The 27,698-nt window shown below is 41.4% G+C and overlaps 1 protein-coding gene across 4 annotated transcripts in view; it reads left to right on the top strand.

Moving 5' to 3' along the window:
• The window catches only part of NR6A1 (nuclear receptor subfamily 6 group A member 1), a 193,809-nt gene that overhangs the window by 108,624 nt on the left and 57,487 nt on the right, over positions 1–27,698 (top strand). Inside the window, exon 1 of one of the 4 annotated variants that reach the window (XM_075120405.1) lies at positions 23,618–23,976. The exons of the other annotated variants lie outside the window; for them this stretch is intronic. Within the exon in view, the coding sequence (XP_074976506.1) occupies positions 23,970–23,976 (7 nt within the window). The 5' untranslated portion in view covers positions 23,618–23,969. Of the gene's footprint in view, positions 1–23,617; positions 23,977–27,698 lie in introns of those variants that run through there. 4 annotated transcript variants of the gene reach the window in all.

The raw sequence follows: 27,698 nt of genomic DNA, 5'->3' as shown, positions 1-27,698 counted from the left end.
ATATTATAGGCTAATAGTTCTAAGCCTACAACAGTAAACTGTTCAAATGAAAAGTTTTATTTTGGGATTTGAGATATATTGTTTTCTTAAACTCGGAGGTGGCAGTACGTGTTAAGTTTTGTTTTAGTTCTGCAGCAAACCTCATTGAACGGAATTGAAACCATTAATCTACAGCAGGGGTCAGTAACCTTTCAGAAGTGGTGTGCCGAGTCTTCATTTATTCACTCTAATTTAATGTTTCACGTGCCAGTAATACATTCTAACGTTTTTAGAAGGTCTCTTCTATAAGTCTATAACGTAAAACTAAACTGTTGTTGTATGTAAAGTAAGTAAGGTTTTTAAAATGTTTAAGAAGTTTCATTTAAAATTAAATTAAAACGGAGAGCTGCCCACTCCCCCCCCCCCCCCGACCGGTGGCCAGGACCTGGGCAGTGTGAGTGCCACTGAAAATCCACACATGTGCCATAGGTTGCCTACCCCGATCTACAGAATACTTCCCCCCGTCTTTCAATCCACCAAAAAATCAGATATTTATCCAGAAAACAACTGATTTTCATCTGCTTTTTTTGTTGTGGTAATAAATACTGATATTTCTGGGAAGAATTAAATAAAATAAAAACTGAAAATGAAGGGCCCTACACATAAGGTACAATTAAAAGGTCATACATTGTGGAACAAAAAAAGTTGGTCACATTTATAAGTTTCCTGAACATGTTTATAAGTGTGTTAAGTATCACAATGCCTCATTGATTTAGGAGCCTAAATCTCATTTGGAAAATGGATCTAGGCATTTGAGTGTAAATGCGATCACTTGTTGATAGTATTAAGACTTAAGGGCCTAGATCCCTTTTGACAATGGGATTTAGGCTCCTAAATCAGTAAGGCAGTACACACATTAATGCCTAAATAATTTATAAATCTGCGTCTTAGACTCCCTGTGCCTCAGTTTCCCATCTATAAAATTGGGATAATAGCACTTTCCTACCTCACAGTGGTGGTGTGAGGATAAATACATTAAAAGATGGAGATGTTGGACGTTATGTTAATGGGAGCTGTATAATATATTAAATAAAAGCTTGACCCCTTCTTCCCATTAAGAGATCCTGTTTTCAGGTCTTTACGTGTTGCCAAACTTTAATCATTTGGGCTGAGATCCTTTCTCCCCCTTCCCCCCACCCAGGTGCTAGGGTTGTCAAGGGACCAGTCAAAAAGGGACCCTGGCAGCTCTGGTAAAAGTCTGGTTGGCAGTGCTGCAGGGCTAAGGCAGGCTCCTTGCGGCTTTCGGAAGCAGCAGCATATACCCTCTCTGGCTCCTACGTGTAGGGGCAGTCGGGGCTACATACCCTGCCCCGGTGTGGCTCTGCAGCTCCCATTGGCCAGGAACCGCAGCCAATGGGAGCTGCAGGGGAGGTGCCTGTGGACAGGGAAGCATGCAGAGCTGCCTGGCTCCGCCTCCATGTAGGAGCTGGAGGGGAGACATGCTGCTGCTGCTGCTTCCAGGAGCTGCCTGAGGTAAGCACTGCCTGGAGCCTGCATACCTGGCCCCCACATGCACCCCAATCCCCTGCCCCAGCCCTGATCTCCCCCCGAACCCCTTGTTCCCAGCCTGGAGTACCCTCTTACACCCTAAACTCCTCATCCCCAGCCCTACCCTAGAGCCTGCTCCCACACCCTGAACCCCTCAATCCCAGCCAGGGGCTCCCTCCTGCACCCATAGCCAGAGCCCCCAACCCCCTGCCCCAGCCCTGATCCACCTCCTGCCCTCTGAACCCCTTGATCCCAGCCCAGAGCCCCCTCCTGCACCCCACATCCCTCATCTCTGGCCCCACATCAGAGCCCACACCCCCACCCCATGTCCTCCAACCCCCTGCCCCAGCCTGGTGAAAATGAGCGAGTGAGTGAGGGTGGGGTGAGCGAGTGACATAAGGAGGGGAGAAGGGGTGGGGCACCGGAGAAGGGGTGGGGCGGGGATGGGGCCTTGGAGGAGGGGTGGGGCGGCGGTGTTCGGTTTTGTCCAAGTTGAAAGTTGGCAACCCTAACACACACTGGCTCCCTCTCTGGGCTCCTCATCCAAGTCTTCCCCAGATGCTCCTTGTCCAGCCAGTCACAGTTGTGGCTGCTTTATCCCACCCCACCGTAGACTCCTTGTCCCAGTCTGTTACCACCATCCTCCCCTTCCTCTAGGTCCAGCTTTTGTTGCCTGTGCACTAGAATCAGGAAGCGTCCTCCATACTGCTTGAGTTACCCACATAAGAAGCATTGGTAGCCTAGGAAAGATCTTCTCTCTTCTTTTGTTCTTGGTGCCCCGCAGCTGAAAGCAGTAACGATGGGGAAGGTCCTGTTCAGGCCCTGCAGCCTTGGGCTGGTGCACACTCAGGACAGATTTCAGAGGAACAGCCGTGTTAGTCTGTATTCGCAAAAAGAAAAGGAGTACTTGTGGCACCTTAGAGACTAACCAATTTATTTGAGCATGAGCTTTTGTGAGCTACAGCTCACTTGGACAGACTGAATCTTCAGAAAATCTAGCTGCCAAACTCTTAAAAGTCTCAACTGAGCATGTACAAACCTTGATTTTTCAGAAACTCATAACTTGGTCAGATTTGGGTGGATTTTCATGACCACCTGTTGGCAGCCAGGACTTGAATTTTGATGAAGCACAGATGTCCTCGAGCTTCTTCATGAAATGTCTGTAAGGCTTGTTAACAGGGGCAAAGCAGGGGGTTCCTGTAATCTCCTACTCAGAAACAACTCAACTGCTGAAATTTTCAATAAAAGGTCCGGCTGGGACACACATCTGGCATGAAAACTTCAGACCGAATGGGTAAGGCTTGGTGGTGACAGAAGCACCTGAAAATATGACCTTAATCTGGGAAGTGTTGAGCAGCATGAAGTGCAGGTGACTCTGCCAGTTCCATCTATACCAGGGGTGGGCGAACTCTTTTTTTGGCCCAAAGGCCACATCAGAATTGCAAAACTGTATGGAGGGTAGGGTTGGGAAGGCTGTGTCTCCCTAAACAGCCTGGCCCCTGCCCCCTATCCACCCCTTGACTGCCCCACTCAGAACTCCCGACCCATCCAACCCCCCTGCTCCTTGTCCCCTGACCATCCCCTCCTGGGACCTTCTGCCCCTAACTGCCTGCCCGGGACTCCAACCCCTATCCACACCCCCACCCCCTGACAGCCCCCCTGGGACTCCCACGCCTGTCCAACCCCCTTGCTCCCTGCCCCCTGACCGCCCCCCTCCAAAACCTCTGCCGCATCCAACTGTCCCCTGATTGCCCCTGCCCCTTATCCAACCCCCCTTCCCCCTTACCATGCTGCTCAAAGCAGCAGGCGCTCGCAGCCTGCCAGAGCCAGCTATGCTGCCCGGGAGGAGCGGTGGGGGAGGGGCTGGGGGCTAGCCTCCCCAGCCAGGAGCTCAGGGCCCGGGCAGGATGGTCCCGCGGGCTGTAGGTTGCCCACTTCTGATCTATACTAACCAACTAAGCCTTTCACAGTCGGGAACAGCTCTGGGAGACTTCACTTTCTCTTCATGTAAGAATCAAGTGTATGCTTGGTCTCAGTTCATTTCACCAATGGACAGATGTGTCCACAGCTCAAAAGTTTCATTTTAATTGGTGCCCTGGTTAACAGTCTCAAGGATTAAGGCACTGAGATTGAACAGCTCCTGCATCCCCTTGGTGTCTGTGGGGTGGGTGAAGCCTGAGAGAGAGAAGAATTAGTCTCGCTAAGGAAAAGTTCCTAAGTCTTAACATTTTCTTGGGTAATGCAAAGAGTGTTAATATGACTAGTGACAAAAAACATTGCAACCCCAATCCAGAGAGCTTGATCACTATTTAAACAGTCTCAAGCAATTGACTGCACAAATTCTTTAAGGGGTCTCTGCACTGCCTGCAGTTGTATGTGGAGAGTGTATCTGGCCATTTTGAGACTGTACCAAGAGCATACAGTTTTGAAGTTGGGTTGCCTGAATTGGGAGTAGGATGGATACATGGTAACACCCATCTTTATCGGTGCTGAAACTTGGTGATAGCTCTTTGGGTTTGGCCACATTGACTGTGGAATTGTTAAACATTGCCATTTTTAGACAAGGTTATATAAAACCATTTTATAGCCTGGTGTGACCTGGCCCTCCTGACTATGTTAATCATATGCAGACCAAATGGGATGTGTACACCATTTTTGCTGCAACCATGCTTAAAGACAGCTGTAAATACAGTTCCTCAGTCAGTGGGGACCAGGCCTGTGCCTGAGCATGCAGATTGGCATGGTGAGGAAAAGCAGTGGACCCGTTTCTCTCAAATTGTTAGCTAGCTGGCTATCTTTAATTACAAAGACATGGTGGCTAATTTAAACCTTCTTTTTGGATCTGTCTTGCTATTCTGCTAGAGGAATGTAATATTTTTAAATCATTCACAACCGGTGCAATCTCACTGTTTTTGCATTTAGGTGATTATACCAGTGATATTTTAAATAACGTGCTGTCACACTTTCTGTTCTGGGATAATTCTCCTGTCATAATTCAGCTAATTCTGTTTGTTTGGCATGCTTTGTTGTAGTTACAAATAGAATTTCAGTGACCTAATAATAAACAATTCTTGTTACAATTACTTGTTTCGTTCTGCTGTTTTCTTCCATTTTTGATCCATGGATACATTCAGTAATGGGAAGCCCTGAAGTGGGTTAATTTTGTTCTCCTCAGAAGTGTGTGTGTCTGAAGAATGTGAAAGACTAAATGGTATTTTAACATTTTTGTGTAGGTTCAACTTCAAAATAAACAAAGCAAGAGGATTCTGAGCTGAGGGAATCCACTTTTTAAATCTTCTCACTTAACCCCCGTGGCACCTGTGTGCTGCAACCCATAAGGGGTTTTATGCTGCTTTGCAAAATGGAATAACTAATCTACATTTTCTTTAACAAATACCCCAAGACGGAACAGAAGATACAATCCATATACCAATTCGGTGCCGGCAAAAATTCTTTGTTTTCCTGTAAAAATGCATTTTTTTCCTTTCTCCCCCAAATTGATTGGTATTTTCTCTAAGAGCCAGTAAGTATACGCTGATATTAAGAGGAAATTCTCAAGCAATGCACACAAGAATCCAGTTTCCCTTTAGCTACCGAGCTTTGGATAATAAGTTTACGGTTTGGGAATGAAACCCTGAACCTCTATTTGGTCTTGAGAGAGCCTACATTGAAGGACAGTGAATTATAACCACTATGAATATGTGGTAGCTTTCCCTCATAGGTAATATCCCATTAACATAGAAATAAATATTTGATCTCCAAAATGCTAGTGACTTCTGCATCAATGGCATCATAAACAACATAGATATTAGGATTTAAAGATTGATTTAAATGTCTTTAATATATACAGAGGTCAGTAAAGGCAACATAACAGAAAAAGAGGCTATGTCAAAAAGTAATTAGAGCAGGACAAATGGATTGTGCAGGCACGTCAAAGGCTGTTATTTCTGTAGGCAATGAGTAGGAAAGGTGTTAATGTAATGTGACAGATCTGGAGCAAAAATGAGGGTGCAGAGAAAACAAATAGGAGCTGACCAATGGCATGATTTTAATTATGAGGTTTGATTTAATATAATTTGATTACTCCTGAAAGAAATGTTTGTGTAGTTTCTTTGAAAAAATGAATTGTCTTAAAGAATGTATATTTATGATTTCAGTTTTTTCATCAAAAGGAAAATGTCCCTATTTCAGTGGTGATCTTGCTGTGTATTAATATGAATTTGAACCATTTTCCCTGTATAATTCTCCAAAAGAAACAAGAATAAATGTATTTCACTAAAATTGTTCTGGTAAAATTACCTCTATTTTATTTGCACTGAGGTATCTCTCAATTTGGGGCTTCATGCTGTCTGAAAAGGGAGACAGCTGGATAGGGATAGATGTTGTTGCCACCATTTTCAGATGCAGACTTTGGGAAAACTGAGAAAATCCTTTATTTGGTTGAAGGGAGTGACTAGTGCCAAATTTGATGGAAGGGGAGAGAAGAGTTATTGTTTAAGTCCTAGATTCTTGTGGTATCCAAAGTGTGCACAGTTTATCTTGGAAGGGGGGAGCAGGGGAGAGGAAGGTGCAAAAGTGACTTAAGCCACCTTCCCACTCTCCCAATCCCGTGACAAATGTGCTCAGTTCCAGTCCCGTGGCATAAGTTAAAGTAACATGAAAAATCCCAGGATTTATCAGCAATACTTGTTTCTAAATGCAAATTTTCATTGTTTCTATTTCTTTGTTCTTCAGTTCCAAAGATTTCTGTGGGAAAACAGGATCTCTCTTACGCCTACTCTCCAGCTGCATTCCTCTACCTTCTCTGGTATTGTCATCCTCTATGACATCACACTGTTTACGACAAGCGGTTGTGGTATCACAAGCAAAGATTTATAACTTCATATGAAGGACAAGCTACAGTTTTTAGGCTAGTGAGTGCTGTAGGAGAGAGATGGGGTAGACGGGGGCATCTCTCAGAGGGAACGAGATCTAAAGCTATAAAACCAGATGGTCATACCTTTATATTCAAGATCTTTTGCTTCTCTTTTAAAAGTCATGTTCACAAACAGGGTTGGCAGCGACTTCTCAGATTTGTCTTGTCCAATATCCTCCCTCCCTCCTTGGTTCTTCCACTGCTGTAATCTCAGCAGACACCTGTCTAAACTATTTCAGAATGTCTCTAATGATGGAGATATTATTGCACTAGGCAGCTTATTGTCTGATAGCTCCCTTTCTTCCTGTCTAATCTCACTTTCTCCATTATTAATTATGCTCTTCATTTCTAAAGAAACCTTTTCTCCATGGACCCCAGAGCATGTTACCACTGCAATTCAGCTCCACAACAACCTGAAGTAGAATTATTCATAGTTTACAGAAAGATAAACTGAAGCATGATGAGGTGGTCACTTGCCAGTGTCAAACTGCAGGCATCTGGTAGATATATAGGGCAAGTGTATGCCCTCCTTTGGGGGGGGGGGAAAGCCCCCAGGAAGGAAGTCTCCCTCCCACAGGAAATATTCTCTCAAGAAATCTTGCCCATATGTATGTCTGCATTTGCTGAGCTGATGTGTTGATGGGGGAAAATTGCCTCAATGCTGAATGATCATCAGGTAGGTCTCCAGCTCCAAGGATTGCTGAAGATCCATGAATAAATCCTATGCATCTTTAAGTTGCCATAAAGCGTCTTATGATTTATGATCTGGGCCATAAAGTAACCTTGTTAGAATACTTCACCATATAGATTAATAGATTCCAAGGCCAGAAGGGACCACTGTGATCATGTAGTCTGACCTCCTGTGTGACACAGGTCAGAGAGTTTATCCAAAATAATTTGTGCAGCACATCTTTTGCAGAGAGAGAGAGATATTCCACTGAGTGCATACACATCAACCAATTCTTTTGGTTAGCAGTGTTCATTGGGGCCACATGGGTGCATTCAGTAGCCTCCTGCCTCCAAAAAGAGTGGGACCACCCCTTTGCCTCTCAGTTCCTCTTCACCAGCCACAAATCGGAACTTGAAGGGTCTGCCTCTTCGCTTAGACATTTTGCACTTTGTACAGCCTTTCTTTTCATGAATAAATAGTTCTTAAATAAGTATTTAGATAGGATTAGGTTGGCATCAGGTTTTGTTATCCCTTTTTGAGGGAAGTTTTTATTTACCTGGGAGGCACTCTCAATACCAGGTTTACCAATATGGCTGAACATAAATTTCCAGGTTTCAAGACCTGTCCTTCATGCAAAGCTGTAGTGCTTTTAAATAATGGGCATTCAAGGTGCTTATTGTGTCGGGAATAAGGTCACATCACTGACAGGTCTGCCATCTGGAAATCATTCTCTAAAAGAACCCAAGGAACACTGGAATCTACACTAAAAATGTTTCTATTGGTGAGACCAGTGTATCTCTCTTTTTATTCTGGGTTGCCCGGGACAGAAATGTCTGAGCCCTCTTCATCAAGAAGTGCTTCTGCTGTTCTTAGACTTATATCTCTGTCTCACTGGTGAAAAACTCACCTGGTAAAACGGCAGGTGAAGGGGGCGGGGGAAAGAGCACAGAGCTCATAAGGAGAAAAGGAGGTCTCCGTTAGGCCCTTCAAATTCTAAGGCCCATAAATCCTCCTAAGCCTCAGATTGATGGCTTGAGATCCAAAAAGGGTTTTTCTAGCACCTCTTCAGGTCTTGGAGCCCATGCCTTAGATTATTCTCTAGTTCTCCAGAGATCACCTGGTACCCACACCTTGGTACCAAAGCTCCTGGGATCGATTTGTCTAGTACTGTCTACTCTGATACCGATGCCAGTGGCTCAAGTAAGACCAGGGCTGTTGTACTCAGTACGGAAGACTTACCTGGCAGCTAAAGACCCCTCAGTCTTCTCCGTACCAGACTCCCCCTGTTAGCGTTGGTGAAGTTACTTGCACTCATACTGATGGTGATACCAACTCTGGTACCTAATACGTCCTCAATGACAGCTAAAAGAAAAGGAGGACTTGTGGCACCTTAGAGACTAACCAATTTATGTGAGCATAAGCTTCCGTGAGGTACAGCTCACTTCATCGGATGCATACGGAAGCTCATGCTCACATAAATTGGTTAGTCTCTAAGGTGCCACAAGTCCTCCTTTTCTTTTTGTGAATACAGACTAACACGGCTGTTACTCTGAAATGACAGCTAAAACTCATTGGCTCAGTGCCCCAAGCATACCAACTGGTACTTCCTCTCCTCTACGGGAGGACTTTTTAGTCTTGGTCTCTTAGGGTAGTAGAGAGGCTTCACCAACTCAGTTGATGGGTTGAGGTACCTGCTTACCTCACCATGGATTTTGGGGCTGACTCCTACGATCAGGCACAGGAGCTTAGATAGGGATGCCAACCCCCGACACACTCCTGCTTTATACTTTTTCACTGCTTACTCATTATTACTTTTAAATAAGTCACTCCATTTCAGCTTTGTAGCACGCTGGCAGGAGGCAGAGAAAAGTTTTCCAACTGCTGCCAGGAATGAGACTGTTATAAGGATTATCAGCCTGGCATCTTTCACTGCAACAAAATGTACTTAAAAATAACAAATCAGCTACATATATGGAAATTGTAAGTATCAGGGAACTTTTACTGGGCTAGTCATTGGAACGGAGGACTGGAAGTCAGGAGATCTTGTTTCTATTACTGGTTGTGCCACAGACTGAGTGAACTTGGACAAGTCATTCACCTTTTGAGTCTTTGTCCATCTGTTCAACATGGATAAGAATAGTTTCTTACCCTTGGCATTGCTAAGGTTTAATTCATTATTTGTATTTCGTATTCATCATCCTCTGACTGATGCAAATAAGTGCGAACTATTTCTGACTGGAGGTGTTAACACTATCCCTTGTTGTCTGATATTTCATTGTTTTGATCACTTTTTTAAGTTAATTATTGTTAAGACTGCATTCTGCAGGATATACAACTGCCTTCAGTGTTTTGCTTCTTTACATTAGGCATCCCTGTGGGCCCATGGGGTGACAACCTTTTTCACTGTCATCCATTCTTCCTGTGTGGTTTTAGTGGTGGTCCCTGTCTGTCTGTAGGATGCTGCCCTCTACTGTTTAATCATCAGAATCTGAATGGTGAAAGCTTAGTATGTTCAGGAATCCAGTGAAACCTAATAACTTAGCCAAGATTAGCACCAAAATGACTCAAGATGTTCTGATAGGAAATATAAAATATTTAATGTACCAGATTCAGAATGAGTTCAAATCCCAATTACCCAAGAAATTCACTATCTTATAGTAATACATCTCTCATTTCAATGAGCCCTGTAAGAGAAGTAGCTGTTCCTCCTCCCTCTCCCACATATGCATTTGTTCATCATATGCAATGTTTCCTGGCTAGCAGGTTGTTTTTATTTCAGATGTCTCTTCCTCCTGACTCTGGAAAGGCCCAGTGCCATAGATCAGGCCAGGTTAGGGTGCTCCTCACAGTAGATGTCACCTTTTTAATTAAATGTAAATCTTGAAGACTACAAGCCTCAGTCATACTTTTTTTTTTCAATACAATATGCAGATTTATCTCATGAGCATGAGCTGTATGGTAGGGACTGCTGATCTGTTCCAATGAATTTTCCCCTTCAGGTCACATTCCTTCACCTCATCCCTTCTGTTCGATCCTTGCACACAGGTCATGCCCTTAGAGGGCTCAATTCCCAGTTAGCTCACAAGTGGGAAGTTGTGACATGTGCAGTGCCCTGCCCGTGCCCACATTCAGACACCCAGTGCTCTGGATCAGTTACTATACTGCTGCCCAGCAAAGAAGCTGGGATTCAATCACTGCTGCTGCCTGTATTTTGGGTGAGGAAAGGACTGGTAGGCAGAACTTGCACTACAAATGTTCTGTTTGTGAACACCCCAGTATTTCAGCAGAAAAATAGAACAATCTAAATACACTTCTGTTCTCTAGAAACACATGGTCTGCTCTGTAGCCTAAGAACAAGTGCAGAGTGGACTAAATAACATTGTCAACCACCCAAAAATACTTGGAAACTTTTTAATTGTAATTAATTCTCACAACATCCTGAGCACAGGGAAGAGGTTATTTGACTAAATCCACACAGTGAGTGGAAAATTTGGCAGTTTCTAGGTCTTGCTCCACTGGAGACAACTGCCTCTGAAGGAACCCTGTGCCTTGGACTGAGCTGTGGCATCAGTCTTATGGCAAACTCTGCTTTTTTTGTTCCTAGGTACTGTATCCCTCTGTTGTTGTGTTTTCCCCTTTTTCTCCTTGGTCCCGCAAGAAGCTGATATCTCTGCCCTGCCCCCACTTCCCAATAGCATGTTAAAGATTCAGAGGAGACACTTCTCTCTCTGTTCTGCTTCCTCCTTGTCTACTGGTAATGAAGCTGAGCTAGCTGGTCTGTTTTTTAGGTAGTTTGGATGTGTATTAATTACACATTTCAGAGGAACAGCCGTGTTAGTCTGTATTTGCAAAAAGAAAAGGAGTACTTGTGGCACCTTAGAGACTAACCAATTTATTTGAGCATGAGCTTTCGTGAGCTACAGCTCACTTCATCGGATGCATCCGATGAAGTGAGCTGTAGCTCACGAAAGCTCATGCTCAAATAAATTGGTTAGTCTCTAAGGTGCCACAAGTACTCCTTTTCTTTTTATTAATTACACAGTTGGTTTCTGAAGAAAGTGTTTAAATGTGTTGCTCCTTCATGTGCCCGAGGGGCCTGCTCCCCTCCTTCAGTCCAGCTCCTGGCTGGGTATTCTCACTCCACAGGCAGTCTTGATTCCCGCTGCCCTGGGGAGCTGAGACACCACGACTAGTAAAATAATCCAGAGCAGAGAGCCTGTTGGTCTGTTACTCTGGTTGTCATTTAAGCTCTGAAATGAGGTTTTTTTATTTTGCTCTCTGCTGCCGACTCCCTTCCTGTAATAAGGGTTATAGTCTGTGAAAGCTCTGACTGTAACCAGCTGGATTAATGGATATTCCATATAACTTTTTATATCTGTTTCAGATCTGTTGCTAGGAAGAGGTATAAAACCTCAATTTTCTTCTACAGGATTTCCCTCTGAGTGGTTTGTGCAAATATCTGGAGAACATAGTTGGGAGGGAAAACAAACAAGTAAATTTTTGGTCATGAGCTTGCACCAGTGAAAGCAATGAACTTTTGCCGGGATTGGGTCCTATTTATTGGTGTTTCCAAGAGATTTATTCCTCGGATGAAACTACTGTCCCACTGCCTAAGTGGATTTCCTTGTTGTTCCAGATGGCTCTAATTGCTGTTTCCTTCCCCTCCCCCACAAGCTATGTGCTTTTTCATAAGGAGTGTCATTTCAGTGGGCATCTCTCCCATGCCTTTTTTTATCTCAAGCAGCTGAGTGGTGACAGAACATCCCTAGTTGGTGCCATTACAGGATTTGCCTTTTTACTTGTTGAAGGTCTCATCTCTCAGTGCAGCAGCCTTTGTCTCTCTTGGTTGGATTTTTGACTGAAGTTTGAAGGCAAGGGCAGCTCTTGAAGGTGATGTAATTGCTGCTCTGCTATAGATGCTAATCAATGCTTGTTTTACTTACGCAGCTCGCTATTTGGGAGAAATTCTCAAGGGCTATGTTAATAAAATAATAATAATAGACAGACCAACAGTAAAAATACCAGCAACAGCAGCAAGCCAAGTATAATTAACATGGTTGTGCTCAGGTAAGTTAGTTACACAATAGACCCCAAGTAACTCTGCCCTTTTTCTGTTTAGCAATTTAAAAAAATGGAAATTAACAAAGTTCCCCGAGCAGCATCAAATACAAAAGATTTTTTTTTTTTGCATCCTGGCTAGCTCATCTGCACTATTACATGATTCTCATGTTTCACCCAAGAATGGCTGCATTTCAGTTCTGGATGAAGTGATTTCTGTGTGTGTTTCTATATCAGTTTATACTTGTCATATGCTCCTTCAGGATAGAATATTCTGTAGCAAAGCATTATTCACGCATTGTTAATTCCATAAGAGTTTGTTCATTTAGCTACTCCAGTTAGGCCATGTTATGAAAACTAAATGCTTAAATTAATATCTGAGGAATGTACAATTCAAATTCAATCTTGGCTGTTTAGTGTCTTAGCTTAGATGGAAAAATGGAGCACACTGCATGCATGTGCAAGCACAGAATATATGCTTTTTTTTTAAAATCAGAGATGAGGATCTGCCTCAAAGACTTCAGAATGTCCTTTAGAATGACCTGAACCTACCCTACCAGTTTTCTATTACTTCCTCTAATTACCAAGCATAGAGAGACAGAATCCTATATTTCAGTAATAAGTCTCTAAAAACTTTGGTTTTGACGGAAGTCATGACCTCCAAATAAAGCCCTTTTTATTAAGACCCAGAAAGGAACTGGATCACCTGTTGATAGCAATGTAATCCTTGCAGATCTCTTTTCTTGTACTTACTCCCTGAGGCAGTAAAACCATATACATCTCACTCCTAAAATTCCATTTTTCTTCTTCCTTTCCTATAAGGGTAACCTCTCTAAACGGTGCTTAACCTCACCTCTGCATTCTTCCTTTCTATGGAGATAGCTTCTGCTACATGTCCCTGATCAGACCAATAGCACTGAAATACTTATCGCACCACGTTAAATTGATTAGGCTAAAGAATTCAGTTCCCACACAAATATGAAAAGTGGATATGGCGTAAAAATATAACTTTTGCACAATTATCTATCGGACTAGTAAGAAGGAAGAGTCTTTACTTCATGTACACCAGATGAGTGTTTTTGCCATGTTAATTCATTCTCAATGCATTAAATAATGAAGAGAGGATTAGTTACCAAGCTCGTGTTTTAGTTAACGTTCTTTATAGATCTTTCCAAGTTTTTGTAAACCAGTTTTTCAAATGTAAACAATAATCTCTTCTTTATCCATGATTAAAACAAAGGAATGTGTACCAAAGAATAGGGGACAAGGGAGTTGTATATGGAAAATGGACATGGTATATTTTATTGTAACTGAACTGTTTTCCATTGCATCAAATGAAAGCTGTAACTTCCCCAGTAATGTAGATGTGACCCTGTCAGAATCAGTGTAGCTGAAACATGTTATCTGTGGATTTACAAACTCTTGTCTGACAGAATTGCAAATACTTTAGTATAATAAAGCACTCGTGCAAGTTGTAGATTAGGTTATAACTCCTCACTCTAACTCTACTGGAAATACCAGATGGATGGATACTGGACAAGATCCTTTGAAAAGGAACTGGCATGTGATGTGCTCACCAGGTTAGCATTCTTTTTATGTTTGAAAACAACTTGCTCTCCTTCAGGCCAACAAAAGCTGCCATAGTCTGATCCAAATAAGAGCAGTTTGTAATGCTCCACTGGCATGTCGCTATGATCATATCCAGACAAGAATGGCTAGGGTTGTGGATTGGAGACTGGAATGAATTATGGCCTTTGCCTTGAAGGGTACATGCCCCACACTTGCTTTTTTGTAATGTAAGCTAATGGCTTACTGCTCTTCTCCATATTTTTGTCATTCTACAATTACCAAACTGTTGCATTAATTTTGGTTACAGAAGTTGCTATTTATATTGTTTTTAATTGATATTTGAGGTTTTTACGACACATTTTAGAGCAGTGGCTCGCAAACTTTTGTACTGGTGACCCCTTTCACATAGCAAGCCTCTGAGTGCAACCGCCCCTTATAAATTAAAAACACTTTTTTATATATTTAACACCATTATAAATGCTGGAGGCAAAGCGGGGTTTGGGTGGAGGCTGACAGCTCGCGACCCTGCATGTAATAACCTTGCAACCCCCTGAGGGTACTGACCCCCAGTTTGAGAACCCCTGTTTTAGAGGATTAATTGGCAGTCTGTAACCCTACATTTTTCAAACTCAGACCTTTCCATACAAATTCCCAGTACTTTGGCAGGTAAGATTCAGTTAAAATAACTCAACACCAGGAAGCAATGCCTAGATTCTGCATTGCCACTTACCAGGCCTAAAACACCAACGGTAGTCAAACAGGTAAATCCCTGCATACCGCATCCCAGAGTGCCCCATTGTACGTTCGTCTTTACATACTTATCAGATTTTTAGGCCAAATTTTTTCTTTGCCTGTGTAGCATTCAGTAGCTGTTGCATTCTGTTTGTGTTTGGAAGGTGCCATGGACATTTCTGAACCTCTGATTCTTGCCTTTATGTATCCATTGTTTGTGGACGTATCTGCATTGGTAAAGAGATATAAAAGCAAAATCAAGAACCTGACATTTCTTTATATATAGTTTCATACTGTAAACAAAAGCATTTCAGTGTTTGGTTTGGCCCTGGCCATACTTTCCCCCTGTTTTTTACAAAGCAAGTTGAAGTGTGTGGAACCAATTCACATTTTAAGTTGCTATAAACATTCAAATGTCCTCAATATTGTAATCCACAACCTCGACTCCATTCATTCCGCAGAGGTGTTTGTGCCTCAGAAAGTGGTTGCATGGCAGTGTGTCCCATTGTTATGAAAATGAGCAACGCTTCATTAGCGCTGTGAAGGATTATGAAATGATTGGGGTGGGAGGAATTAGAGACCTGTTCAGTGGAGCTACCATGATCCTAAAATAGGGGAGCTGTTTTGTTTTTAAATGACGTTTTGACTATTGGGGTGTACTGGAGACTGTGATTAAAAAAATCAATTGAGTTTAAAAACTGGATATTGCACATGGCCTTTCTTACCCATTTTAATGGGTATAACTATTTTGTAGTTGCTTGAGTGTGGATTATTGAACATCCGACACAAACAGCTAACCATTTTAACTACACTTTTACATGAGAGACAGGGACAGATCTCAAAGCTGTTGCACACACTTCTTGAGAACTGTCTAACTCTGAAATTGCACATGTTGGTAGGCTTTTGTGTTTGGCACTATCTGTATCGAATCAATTTGCATTCAGTTCAATGTTTTCTTTTTAATCTTGATTGATTTTTTTTTTATTTTTATTTTTTACAATCCAAGCCGCTAAAACTTCATCCAAACAGTATTGGATGTTGAAAACCTACCAACACCAGGAAATTAAACTCCACATAACTTTTCAAATCTTCTTTGTTGAATGTACCAGTGCATTTTTTGGTGCTAAACAATTAGTCATAATGTATCTTAATCTGACTTTTTAAATCTTATCTCTGAATTGAGAAGTGTGTGTTGGTGAAAGTCAAACTGCACTGCCATGTGAACAGTCCTTAAAATTAACACTCTTCTGACACCAAAGGACTGATAGTGGGCAAACACACTAACAGTAGTCAAATGAATTTTTTCAGTGTGTTAGCATATGTACTATGTCTCTGAAGCTTTGTTCAGAATACCTTGCTTTTTGGTATGGGAGCAGTGTTCAAAAGGATTCGGAAAGCTAAAAACCCTCTATATTTCGTAAGTAGCCCCCTGTGTGATGTTAACAGCATGCTCGCTGCACCGTACCCATTTTTTGGTACTAATTCGATGCAGAATGAAGTCCTCATGTCAAGTGAAAAAAGATAGTGATCTAAAAACAATGAAGTTCCAACTCTTGAATATAGCAAGGAAGCTTCCTGGCTCTTGCTGACCTATAGGCCAGGCTGAATTAGTAGGTTACACTTGTAGACATGAGAAGCCTCCGTAGCCAAAACAGTAAAATTGCCTATTTTGATAGGTCATGTTGTTCACTTGAGCGGAGTCCGGTGAGGTAGTGAAATGCCCCATAATCCTTCCACCGTCTCTGAAAAGAATGGAGGGGCCTGTTGGATATGCAGCATGCCTGTATGTGCAGCACACTCCAGGTTCCTTCACTGTGAGAGAGAGCGAGAGAAATACCTAGTCCTGTCTCAGCCCAGAGGACTGGACTAGATGACCTATGAGGTCCCTTCCCATCCTACATTTCTTTAATTCTATGATATGAAAATCTACATGTTCTCCAGAGCTCTGCTTGCCTCTCTTCCATCAGACTGTCAGCCTTTTCCAGAGCAGGCAGGCAGATGGTTTGAGCTGGGATTACACTGATAGTCTGTGTGGTCTAGTTTTCAATGTTACTAACACGTTTGATATTAATGTGTGTCAGGATTTGGGGCCAGTTTTGAGGGAATTGGGACTCTCGGTAGAAAACACGAGCAGTTTAGGAATTTTGCCTGAGTTGTTTGCAGGCCACTTTGGCCACTAAACTGTTGGGCCACTGGTGCTGCAGATGCCTACGATAGCAGCTGCCAGGCCATGTGTGCGAAGAGCTAGAGACCCGGGACAGGTATGATGCGGCGGAGGCAGATGGCCGGAGCTCAACAATAACTGTCTCACTGCAGCACAGGAAACGGGAGTTAACAGAGGTAGGAGTCCAGGGGAAGCTCTGTGTCCTGCAGGCTGGAGACTAGAAGTCTGCTTGGGCCCTATTTTAAAGCCCAACCCAAACGGTACGACACCACAGCAAGTCTGACCCTGACCTGAGCCTGAGAGTACACAGTGATTTTCACACCTGCCCTGACCCCAGTATTTATGCAGGTTGGGTTGCAAAGGTCTAGCGGAGGTTGGGGGGCCAACGTGGCAACCAAGTTTATGCTGTGGCATGTCCCCCACGCCTGCAGAAGGTCACTGGGGAAGGCTGGGCCAGGACTCCTAGTCACTGCATTGTCCATGCTGCCTTCTCTCTGCACCAGCTGGGCATAACTGCGACAGCCTGGGCAGGCCAGCCCCGGATCCCTGCCCTGGGATAGGCTGGCTGGTGCCATTTGGTTCGCCTTCCTAGCCATTACTGAAACACACCCTGGGCCTGCTGCACACTACCCGCCCTGGAATAAGACTGGCCTGGTCTCCTGTCCCCTCATCCCCTACCCCTGCCATGGGACCATCTTGCTAATCCCCTGCAAACAGTTGTGGTTGAAGTGGGGGTGGCGGTGGGTCTCACTGATGACTTAGGATATGAACCACATGGCACTGGCCAGCCCAATCCAGGCCTGGAACGGGGGCCTAGCTTTCTCCGTGCTCAGGTCCAAACCAGGCAGCTGCTTCCTGGCCACTCAATGGGGAAAGGGGACGGTTATTATAATGTGGCTGTTAAGAGCCCTCGTCCGACACACAGTGGCATCTGAAGACCCAGGAAAGACGCAACAGCATAAAATCAGCTGCCAAGTTGTCCTTCCTCAGAACTAGACCCTTGCACTCCAACCTGTGCCCAAGAATGTAGAGTTCTTTTCATACTTGACTTGAATCCCCTACTTGTAGTCAGGTCCTGCCAGGCTCAGCTCATGTTTCAAGGCTCTGCTGGAGATAGGAGCAGCTGCTGGAGTGGGGTTGGGGCAGGAGAGTATCCAGAGCCTTGCTAGGGTACAGTGCGGGCCTGGGAAGACTCTTGGCATGAGATGGTGGAAAGGGGGAGTGGATGGTTTAGGGGAGTGGGTGCTGAGATCTGCATTGGTGCATGTGCGCATTTTGTATTTGTTTAAAGGTAAATTATAAACATTTGTAACTGTTGTACATGCAACAGAGAATAGGTGGAGGTGTTACAAAGCTAGAAGATAGATCCTTAAATATTCCTAAGATTGCCCCGAAAATCTTTTTTTTTTTTTTTAAATGGTCATGGGGTGTAGGTACTTACTCATTATTTTGGAGTTCTTCTCAGCTCCAAATTAAAGAGGCAGGAGCCTTGAATCTTTACCAGTTTAAAAATATAAAGAGCTTTAAACAATCCGAATAAAGATAACTTCCCCTCGATCAATCAGTTTTATTTGAATGGTCATAAATCTGCTAGTTCTCCAGTCATCCTTAGAGATTTCTTCCAAGAAAAATGGGGCAGGTAAGAAACATCTATATTCTGTATTGTAAAAACCAAATAGGAAAAACCCTCAAAACACACCATCACCGCATCTTTCAGGCCTACTTCACGATGTGCAAAGAAATGAAAAAAGGAACAAATGCACTCATTTTTTGCAGACTATCTTTTAATGCTCTGCACAACTCCGTCTCCACTTTAGTTTCCTCCTCCAACTCTCATGTCCTGTGATCTGCCCAATCATCTCTTCTAACTTGTCCAGATGGTGTCGTCTTCCAGTAGACTTAAGCTGGAAGGAAAATGCTGGGCCATCAGTATGAGGACAGTCCTTGCCGACAGTATTGCCAGAAGCCTGACTTCACCAGCTCAGCTGGCTTTCCCCTTTATCGTTTGGTGATGGTGTAAAGTTTTAATGATATTCTAATATTGAGGATGGGGGGTACATTTTCCCTTCCTGGTAGACTCATACTACTCTATTGCTATGCTCATGCCAAAGTCAGCCTGTATTGGGAGTGTATCCTACTGGTAAGGTGAGGGAGAAGCCTGGTGAAAGTGGGGTGGGCTGCCTGAAGAAATCTTCTACCTACTGTCGTCTTAGAGCCCTTGCCAACCTTACCTAAATACTCATATAACTCTGTTTTCTCCTGCCCTTCCCCTTGCCTGCAGGTTATAGATGTGCTGTCAGGACAATGAATCAATTGCTTGCAGATAGGATTGTACCCAGGCCAGTTTTTAACTAGCACATCAGGCTTTTGCTGTTATGAGCTGGTGTTGCTTTAAAACGTACACCATCAGTTATAATAGTATTGGGATTTTTGGTTTGAATTGGATTTGATGACAATTTAGAAACCAGCCAGAACTTTTGCCCATTCACTAGCCCTGTTCTAAAGTTGTTTGGTTCAGTCAATTGAACGAACTTCCCCTTCCTGTCTTATTCTCCTGTACACTGTCCATCTACCTTCCGGCCTCATCTTTTACAGAACAATTAGAGTCCTTCAATTTTTACGTGTTCTGAGGGTTCAGTGTTGCCCAATGTGAGAGACATGCTGTTAGCAAACTAGATCATGCACAGACGAAGTGGGTTTTGAGTAATTTGGAAGGGTTTATTGGCTGCTTCTTGGGCTATTTACCCTTCTCTAGCCTTAGCTTGGCAGTTAGGTAGGTAGTTAAACTTGCTAAACTACCTTGAGAGGGATAGGTAAGTAAGTGCAGTGTTCCACTTTTCCTGATCAAAGAAATATAGAAATTAGACAGAAGGGAAAAAGACCTCTTGGTCCCCCATTTTTCTGTTGCAGGATTGTTCACTCCAGGACTATGTCCAGTATAGTTCTAAATCCATTCCAGCTATGGTGTTTCCATGACTTCCTTTGGGAGACACTATTCCATTAGTTAGGTTCATCATAGAGCTTTGTGGTGTGGTGTATGTGTTTTAAGTCCTGGGATTGCTTTCCTGTCTATCTTTGACCTCTTGTCTTGCATGTGTCTAGCACCACCTAACCATATTACCCTTCATGTATTTGTTGCTTGCTCATGATACAAACTGCTTGATTTTTGGCTGCTGCCTGATTTGGATAGCATGAATTCAGAGATTTATAGTGGGGGCCTCACCTACATGCCTGTGAAGTTTGGTCAAACTCAGAAATATCTGTTTTTTGTAAGAATTTTTTACATTTCAAATTTTCTCATTCTGATTCAGAACAGAAACACATTTTCTTCATTTCTCATAAAACAGAATTTCCAAAATTGAGACTTTACAAATTTGTTGCTGAAATTCCCAAATTTTAGTTTTTAAAAATTTTAAAATACAATATTTCAATTATGTCAGTAGAAGTCATGCATAATATAATTTACATGACTACTACTGCAATGTTAAGAAATAATGTAAACACAGAAAATAGTAAAAATAATCATGAAAAAAGATAATTTCTGAAACTACATTTCTGAATTTTGAAGAATTCTAAAACTTCATTTCACAACAAAATTTTGGAAATCACTTTCATGGTGGATTTTTATTGAAATACTTATTTTTAAAAAAGGTTTTGATTTGGAATTTTTGGTCTGTTTCAAGGAAAACTTCTGTCCAGCATTACTCATTCGCAAAATAATTAAGGGCCAGTTTAATCCCACTTCCAGGTGTGACTGCAACAGCTTCCCTAATACTGGAGACACAGGTATAAACTTCTTACACAACCTGGTCTACTATTGCTGCTTTTTACATAAAGTTTTTTTTCTTTTCATATTTCTATTGAAATGCTGCTGTGACTTATTCAAAATTCCCACTCAGAATGTGCATCTGAACAGAAGAAAGAAAAGCACACACCTTTATTCTTGGGTTCAGTTTCCGTCTGCCATTTCTTGCTGTTCTTTTCCTTTCTGCAGAGTTCCAAAACCTATTTATTTTTTCATAGGTTTCAGAATAGCAGCCGTGTTAGTCTGTATTCGCAAAAAGAAAAGGAGGACTTATGGCACCATAGAGACTAACGAATTTATTTGAGCACAAGCTTTCGTGAGCTACAGCTCGCTTCATCGGATGCATTCAGTGGGAAAAAAAACCTGAATGCATCAGATGAAGTGAGCTGTAGCTCACGAAAGCTTATGCTCAAATAAATTTGTTAGTCTCTAAGGTGCCACAAGTCCTCCTTTTCTTTTTTCATGTTACTCTAGGTGCAAAGCTTCAGATCAGCTCTTGTGTGGTCGCTGGTAAACAAACAGACTTATGTTAAAATGCTGAAGTCCTTATGTTAAATCCAAATCCCAATTTGTTAAATAGCCTGAAGACAGAAAATTGGTTAATTTAAATTTCAGTAATACATGATCTAACTCTGACAGTAGAGAAACCGTTTTATAATGTACTCTTGAAAATGATTAACTGCTATAAGTATAGAGCATTCTTATTGGCCCCGGATGGTTTCAGTGTTTATGAAATGAAGGGAAGTGCAGGTTTTGTGCAGCTCAGACAACAGCTCTTCTAAGGCACTTCAGTTGAAAATATTTTAATTCAGTTACGTACATCGATTAAAAAACTTTAACTTGATTGTGATTGATTTAATCAATATGGCTACATCAGAGAGATGTTATTTTGATTCAAAGAGTGTGAGTTCTGAAATATTTATAAGGGAATGAGATCAGTGACCTTCAGGCTACTTTCCTTCGCACAGTATCAGTGGTGAAGGTCCCTTTCAAGGCAGGAACTGGAAGTCTTGTGAGCGCTAGTTACTAACATCTTCCTATTAAATATGAAATTGGGGATTTCCTGCCTCTCTTGGCTGCTCTTCAATCTTAATGTTAGCAAGCAGAATGTAAGAGGGGCTGAGTCCATGTGTTTTAGCACACAGTGCTGTGTAGAACTGATCATTTCTACAGAATGTAGGCAGAGCCTTTGTCCATATGACTGTCAGTTTCTTACAGGCTTGGGGCTGCAAGTAACAGCAGAGGGACATCAGTGTGCAACTATGGTCAAAAGAATCAGACAAAATATTAGTATGCATATGGAATGGGACAGTGAAAAATAGAGAACAGTCATTATATAAATCATAGTTTGCACTCATCTGGAATACTGCTCTCAGTCCTGGCCACACCTCCTCAAAAAGGCTATGGCAGAATTAGAGAAGTTCCGAAACAGGCAACGAGAATGATTAGGCACCTGGAAAAACTTATGTGAAAAGAGATTGAAAAGACTGGGATTTTTTTACCTTGGAAAAGAGACAAATAAGAGGGGACATGATAAAATGTATATAAAATAATGAATGGTGAAGAGAAGGAAAGCAGAAAATTCAAAAGTGATAAAAGGAAATGCATTTCCACACAGTGCACAACTAGACTGTGGAACTCATAGCCTCAATAATATCCTGTGACAAAGGCCAACAGCTCAGCAAGATTTAAAGAGGAGCTGGACTTTTCTATGAATTAAAATACCTAGAGTCACAATTGTTCATGCTAGAATAGTTTGGTAAGGATCTAAGACATGCTGTAGGGTTTAAACCTGTTTCTATCTGAGGAATTAGGATTCGACTCTCATGAGGGGCAGGTGATCCCATATCTGCCTAGTGCATGGTTTCTTGCACCTTCCTTTGAAACATCTGATACCTCTATTGTTGGAGGCAGGAGGCTGGACTAGATGGATGCCACGTATCTGTTCCAGTCTGGGAACTCCTGTATTTTTTTTATAAGAATATAAATGCACTGTGCTCCTGAGTTTTGGAGGAGATGGTTTGGTGGGTTAAGCATTAAGTTTGGAATAGCCAGACTCTGGAATCACAGGCTTAAATCTTGACATGATCTATTCATGCCTCTTCAACTTCTGAGGTGTGTAACGAGCGTTCCACAACGTTTTCTGTGTTGTGGTTCATTCAGAAGACATTAAACCACTAGAGGGGTGTGTTCCTTGGGCACGTCAGTATTCAGCCTAGGGTCCTTAACCAAAACTTCCCCTCCGAATTTTGTACAGCATGCTGTTCTCTGGTTAACTACTTTGCTCCACCGCAGAGGTAGCTGTATTTCAGTATTGTAAACACAAAGGTGTCTTTTAAAGGTAGCCGGAACAGATTAAGAATAACATTTGCTAATACTAGAATGGAAAGTATGTTAAAAATGATAAAATAAAAAATAAAAAAACAAGATCACAATTATATAATCTGTTTCAAGTTAAGGAAAGTTTTCACAAGAATTACCAGTCTCTCCTGCTGGTAATGAATACATAAAGACAATTTCCTAGGTATACCAATAATTCTCAGTGCAGGAAAAGGTTGTTTAGAGCTGTCCTTAAGCTTTGAAATCCTGAAAGTTCTTTCATTACTGTCTCAAAGGTACATTCTGACAGCTCACAAAATCCATATTTCATAGAGACTTCACAAAGAATAATACATGAGGAAAATAGCTTTTGTGAATGGATATTAAGTTTTGATAACTTGCCTGGGTCCCAGTGAAAGGAGCAGATCGATAAATTTTCAGGTTCTTTTGCTTTTACATTTTTTGCACTTCTAATATTTTTCCCCATTCAGCCTGTGATCATTGTAATAACATTTACAAAATCTTAATTCAGACTCCAGTTCATCGATGAATTCAGTGCACTAACTAGCTGTTTTTGGAGAAGTTACTTGTGGCTATATTGCAGCCTTTCCTTCCATGCTCTGTTTGCTGTTTTCTATCTGAGCTGCGGAGCCCCATCCTGTAAAATGATCTGGAGCTGGAGCTCCTGGCCCCATTGGTCAGGGAAAGTCACCAGTGATGAGGCTTAGCAAATATTTGCCATCCAATCACATGGCCACCTTGTGATAAATCACTGTCCCACCCTTTAATGAGGGTCCTGCTCGTGTGGAATGTTTCAGGAGGTGCCATGTTTTGGCTTATGCAGAAAGAAGGCTAGGCTCTTGGGAGGGAGAAGGAGAAGGGGCTCTCTAACCTGAAGATGATCTGAATTGGATCCTCCAGCTCCTGACGTGTTGTTGGGCTTTCAGAAACTGTTTTGTCTTGAATGCATTTTTATTTCAAGTTCTTGTTAACTGAATGTTGAAAGGCTTTTATCTGTGACATCACAGCTCATTAGCATAAAGATCCTAGCTGCCTGGCTTTCTCCAGTGCAATGTCAGGGAGATGGGCTGCTCTCTGTTGCATTGTTGACATGGCTCCCTAATCTGGAAGGCAGTAGCATGATGCTTTTCTAAAAGCTGCAGGACTGTGGGGTGGGGTGGGGGAGCGAAGGAAGCAAGATTCATACTTTATGGAAGGTAATGTATGCTAAGATTGTGCTTTTCAGTGGATTGAGGTTTCTAACATATTTTAATAATTGACTTTTGCACATCATCTTTTGTTTGGAGTAGTTTTGTGGAGGCCTGGTTATTTTATCCTGGTTCTGTGGAGCTTTTAAGGACTGATCAGTGCAGAGGGCCTTTTTAGGTCATAATGAAATAGCCTTCAGGCCAGCAACAACGTATTTTTTTCATTTTTCTCTTAGAAAGGCTTACTATTGTCATCACAAATACAGATGTAACGATTTCAGGAGAGTTTCTTTTCGTGATAAGTGCAACTCCTGTGACGCTTTTAAGCTTGGATCAGTCAGGTTTTATGTAATAAAATAGAATGCTTCTGTAAAGATGAGAAATGCTTCGGAATTATCACATCACTTAATGATGGCTTTTTAATTAGATATCATCAGTTCACATATTACATCTGTGAGATGTCAGGGCAAAGGGATGTTTTGAGCTAATGTTACCCTACTAGTTTTCAGAGATGTGTGAGGCAGCATTGTTAACTGAAGAAAATAAGGCTATCAGTTCCACTTAGATAACCTTTGGTAATAAACGGAGTCCATGCAAGTTGTGACCTTAGGGCTTGAACTTTCTAATCACATGACCAGCTTGTAAACTGACCTGTGAGGATGACTGTTGTATCCAAAGCTTAGAGAGAAATTGGCAATAAGGATTGTGAGGTTTCACCATCAGGCTGGTGGCTGTTTTGTAATACATTTCTTCATGGCTGCTACAGAACTCCCCAGCAAACTCGGAGAAGCATGAAATGGATACATGGGAAGGTAAAGGAGTTGGTTCATAACTTTGGGAGAACTATCTCAGTGTTAGGGAAATATTATGAAGGTTTATAGCAAACAGTAGCCTCAAGGGGAGGAGAGTTAGCAAGAGCACGCAACTGGTTTTTGTGTGCAGTTTGAAGACTGCCACTAAGGTTTGTTGCAGAGAGTTGTTTTCATTATTTAAAACTCCCCATACTTTTTAAAAGTGTAGATTGAATGCTTTTATGTTTTACACACAAATCTTAAATGCTTAATTGAACTTCAGATTATTTAATTTTTTTTAAAATGTATTCTATTTGTTCTGTGACTTAATTTGTTTATATTTTAAATTCCCTAATCCGTTTGACCATCTGGAAAAGCTCTATTTAGTATTGTTAATTATTGATAGTATCAGGGTTATGTGGACTCTTGATAAGTTTCATCTCTCCTGGGACTAATTTTAGTTCACAGATATTTATTTTACAGTTTTTTTCTATGCTTAAAAACATTGGCAGTGTCTCCACTGATGAGTCTCTTTAAATAGATTTAGTCTTTTTTAAAAAAAGTACTTTTGTATTAGAATAGTGTATTTGTTTTTTTAAATCATTGTGGCTGAAGTTCCTCTGGGTTTTTAATCATTGCACCTTTTAATTCTTTCACTCTTGAAAATTACACCTTTAGGTAACAGACTGCATCCATGAGAAATGTTTCCCATGGGCCTTTGCTAGTTTTTTGTTTCACTGTTTCAGAATTTCTACGCCTAAAGAAACATAATCTGACCAATTTTAGCCAAAATATAACCTTCTACTGAATTGCCGCTGAGTGCTCATGAAAAAAGTTTCATGACTTTATCAGGACAGAGAAATTGCTCAGTTAGTAAATCTGATGAAAAGAGTAAACAGTGTAAAACATCTACTCATGGAAAATGTTACTTTGAATCTTGTGGGTATTATAACATCTGCAAAATACAGCTCCACAGTCAAAAGGTGAAGCACATGGCTGTATCATTTTGGCAAACTACACAAAAATTCAAGGGGCTAGCATTTGTTCAAAGCTCTTTGTAAAACATTTGGCTCTGATCAGTGTTATAATTTTATTTATATAAAATTAAATGTTAAATGTCTTTTAATTTAAGATAAATGTGTTATGAGTCACTGAAGATCCTGTAGAATTCTTATGGATTACGTTTTGGAGCAGTGTGCTCTTTCCTGCTCTGAATGTTCTTTTTGCTTTGCAGGTGAATTGTGTACAGTTGTTTTAGAACTTGCACTGTTTGCCAATAATATTTGGTGCATATATTTACTTGATATATTTGAGAAGTCTGATCCAATGAAACTGCAGGATAAATGATTTCCTCACTTGTGTGTGCAACAGCTGTGTGAGAGGGTAAGGCAGCTAATGAGAGCCAGCACTCAACAAATTGCATTTTGTAGATTAGTTTTTGATCATCTGATGGTGAAGAAACATTAGGTTTTGGAAGAGAAAGTTGTGTTTTTATATCAAATACGCTGTCTGCACTTTATAAAAAAAAAAAAAAGGTCAGCAGAGATTCCTTTGTCTGTCCTCTTTATTTTTTGATACCATATGATCAGACGATATAATTTTGCCTCTGAAGAAACAAAGGCAATGTGATATGGCATCATTTTTGGTTTGAGTGGTTTCTAATAACTGGAGAAAATGAACAAAAACTATTATGTATTTGCAGTGGCAGAGAAATGGTATTTTCCTTTTATGTTTTTCTTTAAATATTCTAACCGATGCCTCTGAAATTAAGGCTAAAGTCTGTATTTTTGTAAAAATAATGCTTTTTACATTGAAGAGTATTAGATTGTAAATGGTCTTTTTTAAGACTTTAGGGGCCATGTCCATTTAAATTAACCTCTATCACAGCTGGGCATACAAATGTTTTTGTTTTAGTTCACAGAGGGTTAATTCTATTCAGGCTTTCACTATGGCAGGCCTGATCCATAGAGCAACACAATCTGGTCTTTCAGCCCTGTCAGTCGCTAGGCAGGAAGTCTTATTTCTTAAGCTATCCTTCAGAATGGGGGGTTGGGAATCTCCAGCATCTGTAAAGATCAATAACAGGGTATGGGAGACAGACCTTGGTCCATTGTGCACCCTTTTAAGATAGATGCATTCTTCACATACTGAGCCTTTCTCGGGAAGAGCGCAAAAAATGATTTAAGCAAAAAAAGCCATGTGTTTATAGATTTTCATTTTAAATAAAGCCCCCTTAAGCAAATTTATCTATTTTGGGGTGTAATTAAAGCTTTGTAATCTTATTTGACCAATGCAACAATCCAGTTATGGGAAGGGAATTATTCTAATCCTAGAAATTTTGAGTTTACTAAGAATTTCTTTTCCTTAATACTAATGTTTGACTACAAAATGTAATTGTTTTGAGCCCAAATAAGGCATTTGTGAAGACAAGCAAAAGAAGGGGGGAAAAAATCTTTCCTTGATGCCTTGTTGGTGTTTGAGACATCGCTGATGGTGTGAAGGGAGCAAGATTTTGTTAAGATTTAAGTAACACATGTGTGAGATCTCTCCCCCAAACAGCTGTTATTGGCTCTTGAAATTTAAACATGGCTAAACAAATACTTGAGGGTGCGCTATTTTGAGATGAGTTTAAACCAGAAGTAGAGAAAATAATGCATAATTAAAAATGTGCTAATCTATTTATAAATTGTGATTTTAAGGTGCGTCATGTCTGTAATCTTTATAGATACAAGTCTCTATAATTAGAAAATTGCATTCCCAGTAAACAAGATGTCTTGAAACTGGTCACTTTGTATATTTTCCCTCTTTCATTCCAGTAAAATGCTTCATTTAATCACTTTCTGGTTTGGGTACTTAGGGACGAGGGTCAATTCTTTCCTTGCTCTCAGAGATCAGGTTTTTGTGCCTGCCATACTGTGAAGCACTAATTGTCACTGATAA

Source organism: Caretta caretta, chromosome 16, assembly GCF_965140235.1.
Source record: "Caretta caretta isolate rCarCar2 chromosome 16, rCarCar1.hap1, whole genome shotgun sequence".
Lineage (NCBI taxonomy): Eukaryota > Metazoa > Chordata > Testudines > Cheloniidae > Caretta > Caretta caretta.
Note: the sequence above shows the minus strand (reverse complement) of the source record. Positions and strands in the feature narration are given on the sequence as shown.